This window comes from Mobula hypostoma, chromosome 16 (genome assembly GCF_963921235.1).
Source record: "Mobula hypostoma chromosome 16, sMobHyp1.1, whole genome shotgun sequence".
NCBI lineage: Eukaryota > Metazoa > Chordata > Chondrichthyes > Myliobatiformes > Myliobatidae > Mobula > Mobula hypostoma.
The window spans coordinates 56,606,601-56,623,727 of record NC_086112.1 but is presented as its reverse complement, the minus strand read 5'-3'; the positions used below and the strand labels follow the sequence as shown (position 1 = coordinate 56,623,727).

Here is a 17,127-nt window from a genome sequence, read left to right as displayed (position 1 = left end):
TTTTTTCTTTTTCTTTCTTTTTACGTAGGACTATATATGGGGGGGGATGGTTAAGGGGAGGGGGGAGGGTAGATTCTTTTTTTCATGTATTCTTTTTGAAAATTCAATAAAAATTATATTACAAAAAAAAAAGGTGGAAGCAGATAGAGTGGGAGATGATGCCAGAAATCAAGCAAGGAACACTTGGATGCAGTGCCACAAGGAAGTTCAGTGGAATTATCATTAAGTCCCATTTCCTAGCTATTAGCCTCAAGCATTGTCATGGCCACATTCACTGCACTCTTATCACTGGCCCACTCTATAAAATGAAGATGTAAAGGTTGGAATAGGAACTAATCAGAGTGAACAAATGTTGCATGACCTCACCTCTGGGGGGGAAAAAAGGATGCTGCTGGCAAATATTGGGCTAGTTCTTGATGAATCTTTTGCCTTATAGATGAAACCATCAAAAATTATACTGACCTAATTTTTCTTCTCTATCCGATCACTCAATGTGGGCAAATGGAACTAGTAAGGTAGGCACTGTGGTCGGCATGGTTGAACTGGGCAAAATCTGAAGCAAATCATACTAGATGAGGCTTTAAATAGAATTCTTGTAGGGTCTTTGCTTCCTGTTGCTAGATGTACTGTATGTTCAGCTAATTAAATTTGAACATCGAAGTGGGCACTGGGTCAGCATGTTTGCATGTTGATTGATCTCTTGATGTGCCTTTTACTGAGTGCTTCAGCATATGGTGGACTTCATAAATATGGTCCTTTGTGAGATTCTGCCCAAAAATGTGTGTCCTCTACTGACACCATTTTGGAGCTTTAATAGCATTCCAAAGATTGTTGTTAACCAGAATTTTGACTGATGTAGATATAATTATATGGGTGCAGCAACATTTTGGAGACTGGATATTTTGTAATGAGGGACTCAGATTCTGAGTCCTCTGACCCATTCCACCTTATACAAAGCATATCAGATATGTGATGGAATACTCAGAATCAGAAATCAGGTTTATTATCACTGACGTATAATGTGAAAACACGAGGAATTCTGCAGATGCCTATCATTTTGGATCTCCCCCTCCCCCTCCCACTTTCAAATCTCTTACTAGCTCTTCTTTCAGTTAGTCCTGACGAAGGGTCTCGGCCCGAAACGTCAACTGTACCTCTTCGTATAATGTGAAATTTAGTTTTGTGGCAGAAGTACAATTCAAGACATAAAAATTACTATAAAAATAACTTGTGCAAAAGATGAGTAATGAGATAGTGTATGTGGGTTCATTGACCATTCAGATATCTGATGGCACAGGGGAAGAAGCTGGTCCTAGAATGTTGGGTGTGGGTGTTCACACTTTGTTACCAGCTCCCCAATACTATTAACATGAAGGGAGCACATCCTGAATGATGGGAGTCTTTAATGATGGATGCCACCTTCCTGAAGCACCAACTTTTGCAGACGTGCTCAATGTTGGGGAGGATTATGCTCCTGAACAACATGTTGGCCTAAAATTCAGCTTAATATGGCGTAACACAGGGGGCAGTTTTCTTCAAAGGTTCCGAGCAACCATACACTATTTCACACAGCTACTGAAGGGAATCCAGTAAGTTACAGATCACCTGAAAAGAAGAAACGGTGGTTCTGAATTGAAGAGAGAAACGAGACGAATTTGATCTGGAGGAGGGTGTTGGAGGAACAGCTTCACTTGGGGAAGGGACGATGGAGGTCAGATATCACGCTCACTGGGGTAAGGTGATGCATGATCTGTAATCTGGTCTGAAAGACCTTGCCAGTAACAGGGTGGTGGGTGGAAGTGAACAACAAGGGAATTACTCAGTCAAATTCATCTGCAAGAAGACTGAAGCCTGAAACTCTCCAGCAACAGAACAGGTAAGCCTGGTTGCTTTTTGACATGCCAAACCATGCCTCAACTGTACAGTTAAGGCCTGCATTGGTGTGGATAGGCTGCTTACACACACAAATAATTGGAAAATGACATCCAAGGTAGAATACATGATGGCCTGTATGCTGGAGTACATTATGTGCCTAAAGGACCCAGTTTGAATTTCTAGAAAAGTGCAAAGATCATGCAAGGAATCTGGTCACTTTTATAGGTACGTGGAAGATCTTCTAACACACTATTAGGTGTAATGTATGGTTAGAAAACTGGGGTTTAGTCTGAATTGTATTGACCATTTGTACATAAGTTCATTACATTTATTTTCAGTTTCATCATTTCCTGCTTTTAAACTTTACTAGCTTCTGGCTTAGCAACCACCTGCAATTCTATTCTTCATCTGCAGAAAGATGTTAAAAGCAATTTACAATCATGGGATCAAAATACCCTACTCCAAAGGGGTTAATAGAAAAATAGAGTAAAGAAGTAAATGCACATGAGAAAAGAGGTTTAAGAGGATTTTTGAAAGGCAAGAGGAAACACTGGGAAGGGTGTTCCAGAGAGCAGAAGTGAAAGCTGAATAAATGGTTCATACAGTCGATCCAGGGGTCTAAAGAACAAGTATTCATTTGATGTGAATGCAAGGAAAGTGCTTAGGAGGACTTAAGTCAGTACGGGTTTATTTAACTAAGGTGGCATGAGTCCACAATGGGATCTAACAGCAAGGATAAGGATCTTGAACATAGTTCCTTGAGCTGTGAAGCAGTGGGAAAAGACACTGCTGATGATGTGCAGGTGAGGAAATAGGCTACACAGAGATTTGGATCAGTTAAACCTACTGAAAAACAGCTTTAATAAAATCTAGGTAAGAAAGTGTTATAGAAGTAGAACTGAAGGGTATTGAAAGCATGATCTAAGTCTTAACAGCGGAGGGAGGAAATCTTATATTGAAAGAAGAACAAAAATGTGTTTATATAGCAGCTGTGATTTCCTCAAAACTCAAGGGTACTTAACAGCCAATTAAATGCCTTATGAAGAGTAATCGCTGTTGTTTGAAAATGATCATTGTATTTGATTACAATAAGATTCCACCAAGAGCCCCAAGAGGTGTGATCAATCGATTTATTTTGGTAATGTTGACTGAGGGATGAATATTAGCTGAGATACTGGCAACATTCCTTAAAATTATCTACCAATGGTGCTTTTGCAACCATATGATCAAATGGATAAGCTTCTCAATTTAATTTAAGTCCACTACCACGTTATGGATATAATACCTCCAGTTCCAACCTAGTTTAAGGTTTTCAGATACTTGTCCAAAGGCTTGAACCTATAAACAATTGAAAACTAATTAGTTCAAGGGAAACTTTATCTATGTACTGGTAAATAATTTATTTCTGTCAAAATTCATTAATTCGGTTTATCACATTGAAGATGATCAGACCTTGCAAGTGTATGCTGGTGCGTTTATTTCATTCCAACAGTTACTACACTTCAAAGAATTATTTTGTTGGCTGTAAAGTGCATTGAGATATCCTGAGGTCATGATCAATGCTATATAAATACAATTGTTTACTTATTTTTTTCTCTTTTCTAACTCAGGCAGGGATGCTACCACAGAGCCAAGCTGTTACTGTGAAGAAAGTGGAAATGGATACTTGGAAGAAAGCTGTCTTGGTAATGGTGCAGTTGTGGGGAACAAAAGTGAGCTTAGGGTCAAACAGATGCTTATTTTCTGCATCTTCTACAAACCTGATCTAGCAACCAAGACACTAATATAGTCTAGAGCAGAAGCAAGTAAGTGACTATGGTAGCTAAAGTGAATATATACAGTTAAATTTGCTTTCAGATTAATGGAGGAGGAAAAGAAGTGGTAGTGATTATCACCAACATATGTGTTACATTTGACAAAATCTGCGAATTATATAATTGATGGTAATGTACTGTACAGATGATGAAGAGAAAGAGACTACAAGTGCACCTGCACCAGCAAACTGAACATAAATGTAATTGACAGCATTGTAGTGGTTAGTTCTCCAATAGACATGAGCCTAACAAGTTAAGGGGCTGCTGAACAAAGACAGAAATATGGAATGGTTAAAGATATTGCAAAGAATATGAAATGAGAGCTGTGGTATTTTGGTGTTCAAAATCTTATTTATGGCTTTGTAAAGAAGATGCATAGTCATCACTTTTAGGAATCTTAAGTAAAATGGTAAGGGAAATGTAGAACTTTATTTGAAATTTTGTAGAGAAAAGAAAGTTTATGGAAGAATTGTTCGAATAGGAGTTCAATTTCTTGACCTAGATTGAAGGTATTGTCAAGCAGGAGGTGTAGAATTTGAATTATCAAGCCAAGAAAGTGTTTAGGGAGCACATGGTGTGTCGTATTGATAAGAAGAAGCCAACAGGGTAGAAATGACAGAGATGAAATGTGTCATAACTTGTTTGGTTAGAAACCGAACCTGAAATTGAGGGACAACCTAAGGACATTTCAAAGGCATCAGCAATAATATAAAAAGATTGAATTTGGGTAAAAAGTATTGAAGGGTAAATATTGGATTGCATTAAGTAATCCTTTTGTACATCTGGAGAGCTAAATGTGTGAAATAAAATTAGAGATAAGGTAGTGGAAATGAAAGCTAGGAATTGTTCATACTATAACATTGTGGTTCACTTGCTATTAGATGCTTACTGGCTAGCTCCATGAGTATCCAATATAAAGGGTGAAGCAGACGTTGGATAACTTCCCTTGAAAGTTACCACAAGAAACCAGCTCCACAATGCACAAGTGTATTTTCCCCATGGCCCTAATGATGACTGCCATTTTGGTATCTTTTCATGTTCCAAAACAACATGGACTATGCATTCAGTAGTAAGGATTAACCCAGGTAACCTGCTCCTCTTGTATTACTTATGATCTTTACTCAAATATTGTTAAGGTTTTAAAAATGAATATAATATGCATGCTGAATGAGGGAAAACATAGATGAGAACATAAAAAAATAGAAGCAGCTCCTTGTACCATTCCATATAATCATGGTTGAATTTACCTCAGTGCCACTTCCATAATCACTTCATGTCCTTAACATCTAAAAAAATGTTGAAAACTTTCTTGAGTATACTTAGTGATTTATACAACAAATTTCATGCATATTTTCTGCTTTTGATTCTTACAGTAATATTAATGTGGACTCTTCTGTTTCTTTTACTAATGCTCAAGTAAAATTTCAATGGCAAATTGGATATTTAACCTTATGCACCAATCATTTTAAGCTTTTATTGCAAGAGTGAACAGTGGGCTGTTCAAAATAGTTCTGAAGAATTTTTTCAATTGTCTGCTGGTACAGATCTTTCCTTCAGAAGAAGAACTAGATTTACTATCACTGACATACATCACATTAAATTTGTTGCTTTGCAGCAAGAGTACAGTACAAAGTGCCTTTGTACTGCAAAGTAACAAAATTACAATAAATTACAAAATAAATAAAAGGTGTAAAAATCAAGGAATAATGACATGGTGTTCAAGGGTTCATGGACTGTTCAGAAATCTGACGGCAGAGGGGGGAGAAAACTAATTTTGTTTCGTGTGGGTCTTCAGGATCCAGTATTTCCTCCTACACGGCAGTGATGGGAAAATGCATGTCCCAAATGGTGAGGGTGCTTAGTGATAGATGCCGCATTCTCGAGCCACTGCCTCTTGAAGATGTCCTTGATGGTGAGGAAGGTTCTGCCCATAATGGAGTTAGCTGAGTCTTGCAATCCTGCCGTTCCACTGCAGCTTCTTGCAATTCTGTGCTCTGGCGTCTCCATACATGGGTGTGATGCAACCAGTCAGAATGCTCTCCACTGTACATCTCTAGAAATTTGAAGACGTTTTTGTTGACATCCCAAATCTTCTCCAACTCCTGATTAAATAGAATGACATGGTACGCTGCCTTTGTGATTGCATCAATATATTGAACCCAGGATAGATCCTATGAGATGTTGACCCCCAGGAACTTGAAGCTGTTCACCCTTTCCATTACTGGCCTCTCAATGAAGACTGGTGTGTGTTCCAACGACTGAACTTTGCTGAAGTCCACAATCAGTTCCTTGGTCTTGCTAACGTTGATTGCAAGGTTGTTGCAACACCACTCAACCAGCTGATCTATCTCACCCTTGGACACCACTTCAGTTATCATCCAGGGTGTTACCAATAGTGGTGTCACCTGTGAATTTATAGGGAGGTGTTGGTGGAAGTGTTCAGCAGCAGGGAATGGCCAAGTATCCTTGTGGAATCAGAACTACTTCCAGTGGCCAAAGGGAACCTTTAATTAGCGAAAGAGTAGAAGGCTTCTTTCCAGCAGTTTTTCCAGGTTCAAGTTAAAGGGGCACATCATAAATAGAATGTACCTCACTATTTAAATCAAAAATTTTTGAATATAATTTAAAATGAGGGAAAAATAGACTGGGATCGTATGATATCTCCCTCTGTTTCCAGTCGTTCTGCTGGAGATTAAAATAATTTAAAATCCTTTACTGCTGAAAAGGATCAGCATCAAATGTACCTGTCTTGTGTTACTTTTGGCTCTGGCTAATAAATCATTGAATTTTCCAAACTTACAGTCTTAAAAAAAATCTGCTAACTTTAATTTGCTTATAATTGCAGAAGCTATCACTTAGTCTTTCACTCCTAGTTAATGGTAATTTTAAATTCTTTTCTTTGAATTAAAATACTAATTTTCTAATTTAGCTCATTAGCCAAAATTTGCAACAAATGGAACTGCAATTCTCTTTTATCGACAGTGTATATGCTCTTGTTTATATCTGAAAGAGCACACCCAAACATGCTGTACTCCTACTGTGCCACAGAAGATTAATTTGCTCAGACACTGACAAATTGTCAAAGTTGAGTTTATTGTCATATATACAAGTGCACATATGCCCAGGTGCAATTTAAAAACTTGTTAGCAGCAGCATCACACACATGTTGTTTTTGTAAGCAACATTCATATGCAAAACAAAATGGAGATAAATTATTGACAAATATTCCAATAAGAGTACATTTGCAATAAAAAAGAAGTCCAAAACACAAATCCAGAAAGATTCAACAAGGTAGGTAAATTATCAAACTGTGGTGCTGAGGATAACAGGGCTGCACCTCAGAACACAGAGGACAGATTTCTGACACACAGTCACCTGCTCACTGTGCTTCACCTTGCTGCATAATTACAACTAACTTTAAATGCTGAAACTTTCTACATCATCATCACTTCCTTCCATGTTCCCTGATCCTACTTTTGGGTCTTGGACTGACTTACCTGAAGGACGTCTGAAGAGTTCTATCATTCAGCACTTCCATCCCCCACACACACGCTGACAGTTGGGCCAGTATAGTTAAGCTGTCTTTTTTGTACATAACTTAAAAAGGTATAGAAATACAAGTTTTATGTGTGCTTTTAGCTTCAGTGGTTACTGGACAACTATGAAACAGCAGAAGGTGTCAGCCTTCCTCGAAGCACTCTGTACAACCACTATCTGCGTCACTGTCAGGAGCAGAAGCTTGACCCAGTGAATGCAGCTTCTTTTGGGAAACTTATTCGCTCCATTTTCATGGGTCTGCGTACCAGGCGGCTAGGCACAAGGTTAGTTACTTACCCATTTTTTTAAAACTGTTTTCTAATAATTGCACTAAGTATTTATTTAAATTTAAAGCATTTTTCCTGCCTTAGAGGAAACTCGAAGTATCACTATTATGGCATCCGGATCAAACCAGACTCCCCACTAAATCGCTTACAGGAAGATATGCAGTACATGGCCATGAGACAACAACCCATGCATCAGAAACAGAGGTAAGCATTTTAGAAGACTTAATACATGCAGCAAACAGTCTGCTGGAGGAACTCAGAGGTCAAGCAGCATCAGCGCCGGAGAAAGAATTCTTGACGTTTCGAGTTGAAAACTTGCATCAGGAATGAAATATCAGTGATTTCTTTATCCATCCCCTTCTCTTCCCCCCCCCCACCCCCACCCGATGCCACCTGACACGCTGAGTTCTTCCAGCAGGTTATCTGTTGCTGCAGATTCCAACATCTGCAATCTCTTGTGTCTCTACTAGTACATGTATCTGTGTCTTGCTACCACCTCTGAAAATAATATTGTTGATAATACTGTCCTTCAAATCATGAATTATTCTACTTTCCTTCTCTTTCTCATTTTGTTAAGATTATGTGAACTCCAGAATTTGTTGACAGAATAATAGTACTCACTGTTGACTGTGTGGTAAACAATAAAGCAACTTCAGGTGAAGAGCAAATAGACAACTGAATGTGAATATCTTGGCACTGTTACAGAATTTATTCAGCCCTTGCATTAGTTTCGTGAGAAAAATATCTTGTCCTGTCTTTATTTTCAAATAATTCTTATTTTGACCATTGAGTGCACCTTAGAAACCTTTACCCTTTTAGTGCTATAGTTAGTGTTACTAGATGTTCGGGTATAGAAAAATTGTTTTTTCAATATAGAATCTTAATCAATTTTTATAGTTTTTCAGGAGAGTTTAAAAATGTTATTTCTTTTTTACTTCCTTTTCTGATCTTTCCATTTTTTGTCTCATCATCTTTTTGTGATAATTTCCTAATCTTTCAATCACTAAAAAAATATTGTGTTGGTTAACCATTTCATGCAGGTACCGAACCCCATCTGTTGTTAGTAGCTTTCATTTTAAATATGAAACATTTTAAACTTTACAATGGCAAATCAAAATAATGTAAGGCTGTTAGATGCATACTAAACTGTTTATTTGAGGGCATGTCATTCCAATGTGCCATTTCCCTCCAAAAGTTTTTGTTTATATAATCCTTCATTGAAAGATTATTGAAACCCATAATGTAGAGCCAGGAAAGAAAAGACAGAGGTGTCAGTTAAAAGTCATGGAAAATCAAACTGTATTAAAATAATTTTTATTAGAAAAATATTAAATTTTTGAGATAATGATTGAAGGAGATGGTAATGACAACACCACTAATTTGGAAATCTATGTGGCTATTGATAGTAAAGATTGTGTTCTGATCAGGTTATCACTAATTTTTCATGTTAGTGTCTTGTGCATATGCTGCCATTGTAAGTGATACAAATGTGATCTATTCCAGTTTGAAACTCCCAGTTTATTTTCTCTTGTTTCTCTTTGAGGTGGAATTCTTCTTTTACATTTTTCAAAATCATTTTACTCCAAAGTTTCCCATTAAACATTCCAGTGTTGGTAATATTGTTTCTCAGATATAAGCCTATGCAGAAATTGGACGGAATAGGGGACGGCTTCGCAGGAAGTGGACAACAGGTTCCAAACTCTGCAGAACAAACCATTGTAGCACAAAGTCAACATCATCAGCAGTTCCTTGGTAAGCCATGCTGTGTTAATTTTAGTAAACCTTTGATGTTTACTATTATTTGTAATTTCTTAGTTTATGTCATAGAACCTTGGTGTCAAACAGCACAGAACTGGGCCTTTTGATCCACGAGATCGAGGCCAACTTTTTTTGCCCATCTACACTAACCCCATTTATCCATATTAGGAAATATACAACTGCCTATTTAAGTCTAATTCTAAACATTATATTAGTATCTGATACCATCAACTCCAGTGGTACCCCTCCTTATGTAAGAAAAAATACTCCTTCCTCTCACCTTAAATGTATCCCTCTCATTTTTGATACCACTACCATGGGAAAAAGATTTTGTCATGCACAGTCTTGTTTGCTTACATCAGGTCACCTCAAACCTCCTTTGTTTTAGGGAAAGCAAACGTAGAGTCTCCAATCTCTTCCCATGACTAAAGTCCTCCAATCTAAGCTTTATCCTAGTGAATCTCCCATGCATTCTCTTCATTGCAAGCATATCCTTGCTGAAGTCCAGCAACCAGAACTGCATACAATATTTGGTGTGGTCTAACCAGTGTTTTATAAAGTTGCAATGTAATATCTAACTCTTAAATGTTATGCCAGTACTATGCAGCCAGTCCTCATTCCCTGCCTTTGGCCCACATCCCTCTAAGCCCCACATCTCCATGTACCTATCCAACTGCTACTGTTGTACCTGCCTCAACCACTTCTCCTGTCAGCTTGTTCTATGTACTCACTACCCTCTGCATGCAAAAGTTGCCCCCCGATCACTTTTCAATCTTCCCGCTCTCATCCTAAATCTACGTCCCCTAGTTTCTCCCCTACTCTGAGGGATAAAACTTACCGTTTATCTAAGCTTCTGATAATTTTAAACATTTCTATAAGATTGCTCCTCTTTCTCCTCCATTCCAAGGAATTAAGACCTAGCCTGGACAACCTGTCCCTCTAACTTAGATCCTCTAGTCCTGGCAACATCCTTGTAACTCTTTTCTGCACTCTTTCCAATTAACTTCATCTTTCTTTTAACACTACACAGCACTCCGGGTGCAGTCTCACGAGCAACTTGTTCAACTGCAACATAATGTCCCAACTCCTGTACTTGATGCCCAAACTGATGAAACCCAGCTGCTAAACATCTTTTTCATCATCTTGTCTATCTGTGATGCTGCTTTCAACTAACTCTGCACTTATACTGTTACATAACCGGCAAAATGAATATCAATCGAGACAGGTTATACGTTTGTATAAGAACAACCAAACATTTATTAAACACGAATAAACAATAATTAAAACAAACGAAAATCTTAACCGGAAGTTAACGGCTATGCCGCTGTTCAACAAATCGTCACTCGGCACTGGTTCTTAAAGCGTTAAATGCGAAAACAGTTCTTAAAGCGGTAAAGTCAGATATAGTTCTTAAAATGGTAAATTCGAAAGTCCAACAGATTTATACATTCAATTGGGAGAGACTTCTCTGGAGAAGGATTTCTTCATAGACACGACTTTCCTGCTGGTTCTGTCCAAAGGATTCATGATGCAGGAAATAAACGGTTTAAAACAACTGACCTTAAATTCTAGAGAGCAAACCTTGCATGAACTCTTTGCTGTTTTGGCAACAGTTATTTTCAATGCAGGTCACTACTCCTTCAACAAAGACTCAATAAGGTCGATCCTTTGTTAAACTGCCGAATGAAACCAACTCCTCTCAATCCTTCAGGTCCTGTACTTCGATAAAGCCTTCACTCTCCCGTACTACTGCTGGAATAAGGTACATCAACACATCTAGCAAAAATTGCCAATCCAGCACTATTATACCTTGCAACAGAACACAACACTCCGTTTTTAAAAAATGAAACTGCGTCATAAAATAAATATACAACAGAAACGGAAACACAGGTGCACGTTTTAGCTGGAAAACTAAAAACTAACTGCGTCATCTGGGGTCTTCCCTTATATACCCGTGGTGAGCATGTCATCACATGACCTCACATCGGCGGGAAAATTACATCAGGTAACCTCCAAAAGACCATTAAATCATTCTCACAAAAAAAATCACAGATCTCCTTGAGGTATGTAACAATACCCATAAGTCACTTTATCCATGACACTCCCTAGTGCCCTACCATTCCTAGCGTAAGTCTTACACTGGTTTGACTTTCTAAGATGCATCACTTTATACTTAACTATATTGAAATCCATTTGCCACTCCTTGTCCCACTTCCCTACCTGATCAAGATCTCCTTGTAATCTGCAATACCCTTTTCCAATGTCAAGAAGGCTTCCTATTTTTTGTCATTGACAAACTTGTTGATAAAGCCTTGTGCATTTGCATGCGGATTACTTATATAGGTAATGAATATTAAGGTCCCAACATCAAACCCCTGAGGCACACTGATAGTCACCGGTCTCAATTCTGAGAAACATCTTCAACCACCGCTCTGCCTCTTACCTCCTACCCAATTTTGAATCCACCTAACCAGATCTCCCTGGATCACATGGGACTTAATCATCTGGAATTGTCTGCATGCAGGACTTTGTCGAAAGCCTTGTTGAAAATCCAAATAGGCAACTTCCAGTGTCCTATGCTTATCTACCTTTTTGGTTACCTCTTCAAAAAACTCCGAAAAGTTCATCAAGAACATCTCCCATACACAAAGCAATGCTGACTTTCTCTTATCAGACTTTGTCTACCCAAATGCTGGTAGATCCACTCCCTCAAAATTCCCTCCAGTAACTTCCCCACTAGTGATCTCAGGCTGACTGGCTTGTAGTTCCCTGGCTTGTCCTTGCTACCCTTTTTAAACAACAGAATATTAATCACTTTTCAGTCTTTAGGAACTTCACCACTGGCCAATGATGAAGCAAGTATCTCTGCAAGAGCCGCTGCTACTTCCCTGATATTGACTGAGATTGCCTTTGTGCTAAGTGATCAGGCGGGTTCAAAATTGGTTAAGCTGCCCAGGATAGTTTCCTGAAGTAATATGTGGATGGTCCTCGTAGCGAGGGGATAATGTTAGATATCTTCTTGGGAAATTAAACTGGACAAGTGATGTACCGACAGAGGGGTCCTTTGGAACCAGTGAAAAATAATTCTGTTGGTTTCATGATATTTAAGGAGAAAGATAGGACTGGTCCTTAAGTTGAAGCCCTAAATTGGGGGAAAGCCAATTTCACTGGCATCAGACAGGACCCTTCAAAGGTTGAACGGTAAACATTGTCCATGTAGGTTTCAACAAAAGTTTTGACAGGAACCCATACGATAGATTGCTCCGGAAGATGAGAACACTTGGGATCCAGGGTGGCAGAACTAGTAGGATACAAAATTGGCCAAGTGGTAGGAGGCAGATGAGATCATGAGGGTTGTTTTTCAGATTGGAGGCCCGTGACCATTGTTGTGCCACTTTGTCATATACATTAACAACTTGGATGAGAATGAAGGTAGTATAATATTAGCAAGATTAAAGATGACACCAAAATTAGTGGTGTGGTGGATAGTGGTGGAGGTTGTTTGAAGTTACAGAGGGATATGCATTCAGTGACCACTTTATTAAATGTACTTGTGCTCCTGCTCATTAATGCAAATATCTAAACAGTCAGTTATGTGGCAGCAGCTCAGTGCATAAAAGCTTGCAGACATGATCAATGGGTTCAGTTGCTGTTCAGACCAAACATCAGAATGGGAAAGAAATGTAATCTAAGTAACTTTGGACTGTGGAATGATTATTGGTGCCAATCAGACTAGTTTGAGTATCTTAGAAACTGCTGATCTCCTGGGATTTTCACACGCAACAGTCTCTAGAGTTTTCAGAGAATGGTGCGAAAAAAAAATCTAGTGAACGGTATTTCTGTAGGCGGAAGTGTCTTATTCGTGAGAGAGGTCAGAGGAGAATGCAAGACTGATTCAAGCTGACAGGAAGGTGGCAGTAACTCAAATAACCACACGTTACAACAGTGGTGTGCAGAAGAGCACCTCTGAATGCACAACATGCCAAACCTTGAAGCTGATGGGCTACAACAGGAGACCACACCAGGTTCCTTATGAAGTGGCCACAAAGTGTAGATCAACTGGGAAAAGTGGGCAATGGAATGGCACCTGGAATTTAACTCAGACTAGTGCAAAGTGATGCATTTTAGGAAAGTAAACTATGGCAAGGCATACACAGTGAATTATAGAGCCTTGTGAAATGTTGCTGAATGGACACAGCTCACAGTACAAATGTAGAATTACCTTAAAGTGACAACACAGTTAGACAGGGTGACAAAGACGATGTATGACAGGCATCCCTTCTTCAACCAAGGCACTGAGCACAAGAGTTGTACAAAGCATTGATTAGCTAAATTTGGAGGATTACCTTTTTGTTACGGTTGCCACACCACAAGAAGAGCGTGATTAAGTTAGAAAGGATCAAGGAAAGCTTCACAAAGCTGTTGCGTGGATTGGAGAGCTTGAGTTACAAGGAGGAATTGAATAGGCTGATGAGTTTTCCCTGTAGCAACAGAGGCTGAGATGTAATATAATCATCATCATCATCATCATCAGGTGCCATGCCCAGTTTGAGCTTTGACTGCCATGGCCCACACACTCCTGTTTCGGGTCAAGTGGATCAATTCATTGGTATTCATTTCCAGTTCTCTGGCTGCTGTCTCCATCATCATTTGTCTTTGTCTTCCTCTTGCTTTCTTCCCTTCAATCTTTCCCATAATTACCGTGCATTCTAACGCCTCTTTCCTAAGCACATGTCCAGTGAAGTCACTTTGCCTTTTCATGATCTCATACATTATTAGAGATCAATAAAATGATGAGAGGCATAGATAAGGTAGAAAGCCAGAGTCTTTTCCCCTCATAAGGATGTCTAAAACTAGAGGAGAGTGCATTGGTTTATGGTGAGAGGAAGGAAGTTTAAAGATGATCGAAGGAATGAGCTGTCAGAGGAGGTGCTGGAGGTGAGGATAGTTACAACATTTAATCCAGACAGGTGTTTGAATCAGCAAGACATGGGAGGATTTGGAATTAATGCAAGTAAGTTGGATTAGTATGGAGGGGTATGATGTTCGCAATAGACACAGTAGGCTATAGGGCCTGTTTCTATGCTGTACAAGTCAGTGAATCTACTGGGCATTGAACTCACTGCTACAGATTAAAAATCCTCCTGGGTTTGAATTACAATATCAGATATACAGTATTAAGGTGAGATAGATCTTTGCTTAGTCCAGAATCATACTATTAAAATGATCAAGAATACATTGATAGTATGTTGTATTTGCTATGTTACGATTCCTTGACATTTCCTGTTCATGCAGATGCAAAAATAATTGCAATCAAAAATTAGTTTTTAGATCCTCTTTTTACTTTGCCCTCTAATGCTTGTCATTAAAAGTTAAAACAACTGGTTGTAGGAGGAAAAAAATCTTAGGTCTGTATCCTCTGTAGTTTAGAAGAATGAGTGATAAATTTCATTGAAACATACCAAATTGTTTGTGGTGCCTACAAGACAGATATGAGGAAGATGTTTCTCCCAGTAAAGGAGTCAAAAAAATAGGCATCACAGTCTGAAAATAAGGTGTAGGTTATTTACAACTGAAATAAGGAGACACTTCATCACTAAATAGCGAATCTCAAGAGTTCTCAGATTCTGAGGATGGGCAGAAAAATGGTGTTTCATACTCAAGATCAGTCATCATCTTTCTTACTCCATGAGCCAAGTGGCTACTCCTTCTCCTGTTTTGTATAGGAATTCTTATTCCTCTTTATCTGTTCCTGCTATGCCCCCAGGCTCTGGGTCTGTTTGTTGTTCTTAAAGCAGTATTGCTGTCTTCAACTTGTAAAGCTGAGCAACATGCAACACATAATATTGAAGTCTCCTCATGTACTAGGCATGCACCATAAGACAGCCCAGATAATGAAATCTCATTTTCAGGGCCAATAGCTTTTTCAACTATTAGTCTATTATTGCATCAATGCTCAGATGCTGTGGCTGCAGAACACAGTACTGTGAAGAGCCAGAGAAGTAGAAATTGGCTCTTGTCTCCCAATATCCATCCTCCCACGTAGTGCCAACCACTGGAAAAATCTGGTAGTGCAGAGGCACTCTACGTAAAAATAAAAGGTCTTATGTACATCCAAGAAATGGTGCACTGATCATTAGGAAATTCTTTGTAATCCACAGCTACCTGTATATTGTAGGAGTTAATGGGAGTGTTGTTAATAGCTCCCTATATTCATAGGAAGGCAATGCCAGTAAGTCCAAATGTTCTCAGTATCGATTCCTTGCAGGACCAAAGTAAAATTTAATTACTTCAGTTACCTTGTTGATATTACTACTACTACTACTACAACATCGACTCAGGCCTAGGGGGCTGGCGTTGGGCACGATGACGGACTCTCCACTTCTCCCTCTCCCTCATCAGTGTGTTCAGTTCATCTACATTAGCCGCGCCGCTGTCTTCTAGGAGCGTGTTGACCATAGTGAGAGTGACCATATAACAATGAGAGTAAATTGAGATGTGTGGCAAAAATCTGCAGCAGCGATTTGGAAGGAACCTGTCAAAAAGAGCAGGACCTCCATGAAGAAAGCAGTCCAGGCAAAGAGTGTGTCCAAAGATATTTCTGCTTTATTATAGTGATGAAGGCTTTGGAAAACCTGAGCCTCTAAATAATTTGCTCACAGGAGAGGCCCAAGAAAGGTATAGTTTTTCCAACGATTCTTGTTAATGTCCATGTCAATGTGGTGCTACCATATTGTCACCACTTAGGCACTCGTTAAACAAATTTTTCAGTAGCTAAAATCTTAGTTCAGATCTTTCTGAACTTGTATCGTTTGAGCAGCCTGTACTTACATTTATGTATAATTGGGAATCTCAAAGTCAACAGAATATCCTTTTAAGTAAGTAGTAAAGCCAAAAACTACTATGACATTCTTGTACATCTTCTGAGACTGTTATATGACGGTTGTGCTGCAGAACTTTCAACTCTAATTTATGTTGGTACAGGCAAATCTTTGGCGTATTGATGGAATCACATGATGTATGTTTAACCCTAAGAAAAGGTCAGATAAGTTGATGGCCATTATGGAAGTTCACAATGCGGTTTACATTACATGATTTTACTGAGAAATGATCGACAGCGCAATCCACTGTTGATAGTTTCAAATTTGGATATTATGCAAACCAATTTCTGGAATCATTCACTTAATAATTTCACTGTTGTGATAAGATGACCGAGGCATTATGTTAAAACACATTGGAAACTACTGTGTTTAATGAGTTGTGGGGCAAGAACTACATTACTTTCATTAGAAAACAAATTAACCCCATACAGCACTGTATATGACTAAAATCTTTGAAGAAATTAATATCGTTGAAAGAAGTCCAATTGCAGTCAACAAATCATTTCAATGACAGAAAATTTTAAATAGTTCAATTATGGCCTTCATTGCTGTATCAAGTACAGTGAAGCTTGCAAGACCCATTATTATCAATAAACCAAGCAAAGTTTTGTCTTATATAAATTGTGTTAATAAATGTTTTGTTTTATTTATTCCCATGATAGATGCCTCTCGTGCTCTTCCTGAATTTATAGAGCTTGAGGTTGGAGATAGTTCCTTGTTGGATGGCATTACTGTTGAGGACATCAGAACACTACAGATTCTATATAGGGAACACTGTGAGGTATGGATTTTAAGGGCAACAAGTACAGTTGCAAGAAAAGGTTTGTGAACCCTTTACAATTTCCTGGTTTGCTGAATTAATTACTCATAATATTTGGTCTGATATTCATCTAAGTCACAATAATAGACAAACACAATCTGCCTGAAGTAATAACACACAAACAATTGTACTTTTCATATATTTATTGAACAGGT

At 38.6% G+C, this 17,127-nt stretch overlaps 1 protein-coding gene across 7 annotated transcripts in view; it reads left to right on the top strand.

The window, feature by feature from the left end:
* Positions 1-17,127, top strand: part of rfx3 (regulatory factor X, 3 (influences HLA class II expression)) — a 334,648-nt gene that overhangs the window by 270,988 nt on the left and 46,533 nt on the right. For 3 of the 7 annotated variants that reach the window (XM_063068987.1, XM_063068989.1, XM_063068986.1), the window contains 5 exons: positions 3,486-3,587; positions 7,329-7,510; positions 7,598-7,717; positions 9,144-9,265; positions 16,815-16,933. In XM_063068987.1, coding sequence (XP_062925057.1) covers positions 3,486-3,587; positions 7,329-7,510; positions 7,598-7,717; positions 9,144-9,265; positions 16,815-16,933 — 645 coding nt within the window. The remainder of the gene's footprint in view (positions 1-3,485; positions 3,588-7,328; positions 7,511-7,597; positions 7,718-9,143; positions 9,266-16,814; positions 16,934-17,127) is intronic. The other 4 variants (XM_063068991.1, XM_063068988.1, XM_063068993.1 and 1 more) reach the window with 2 other exon arrangements.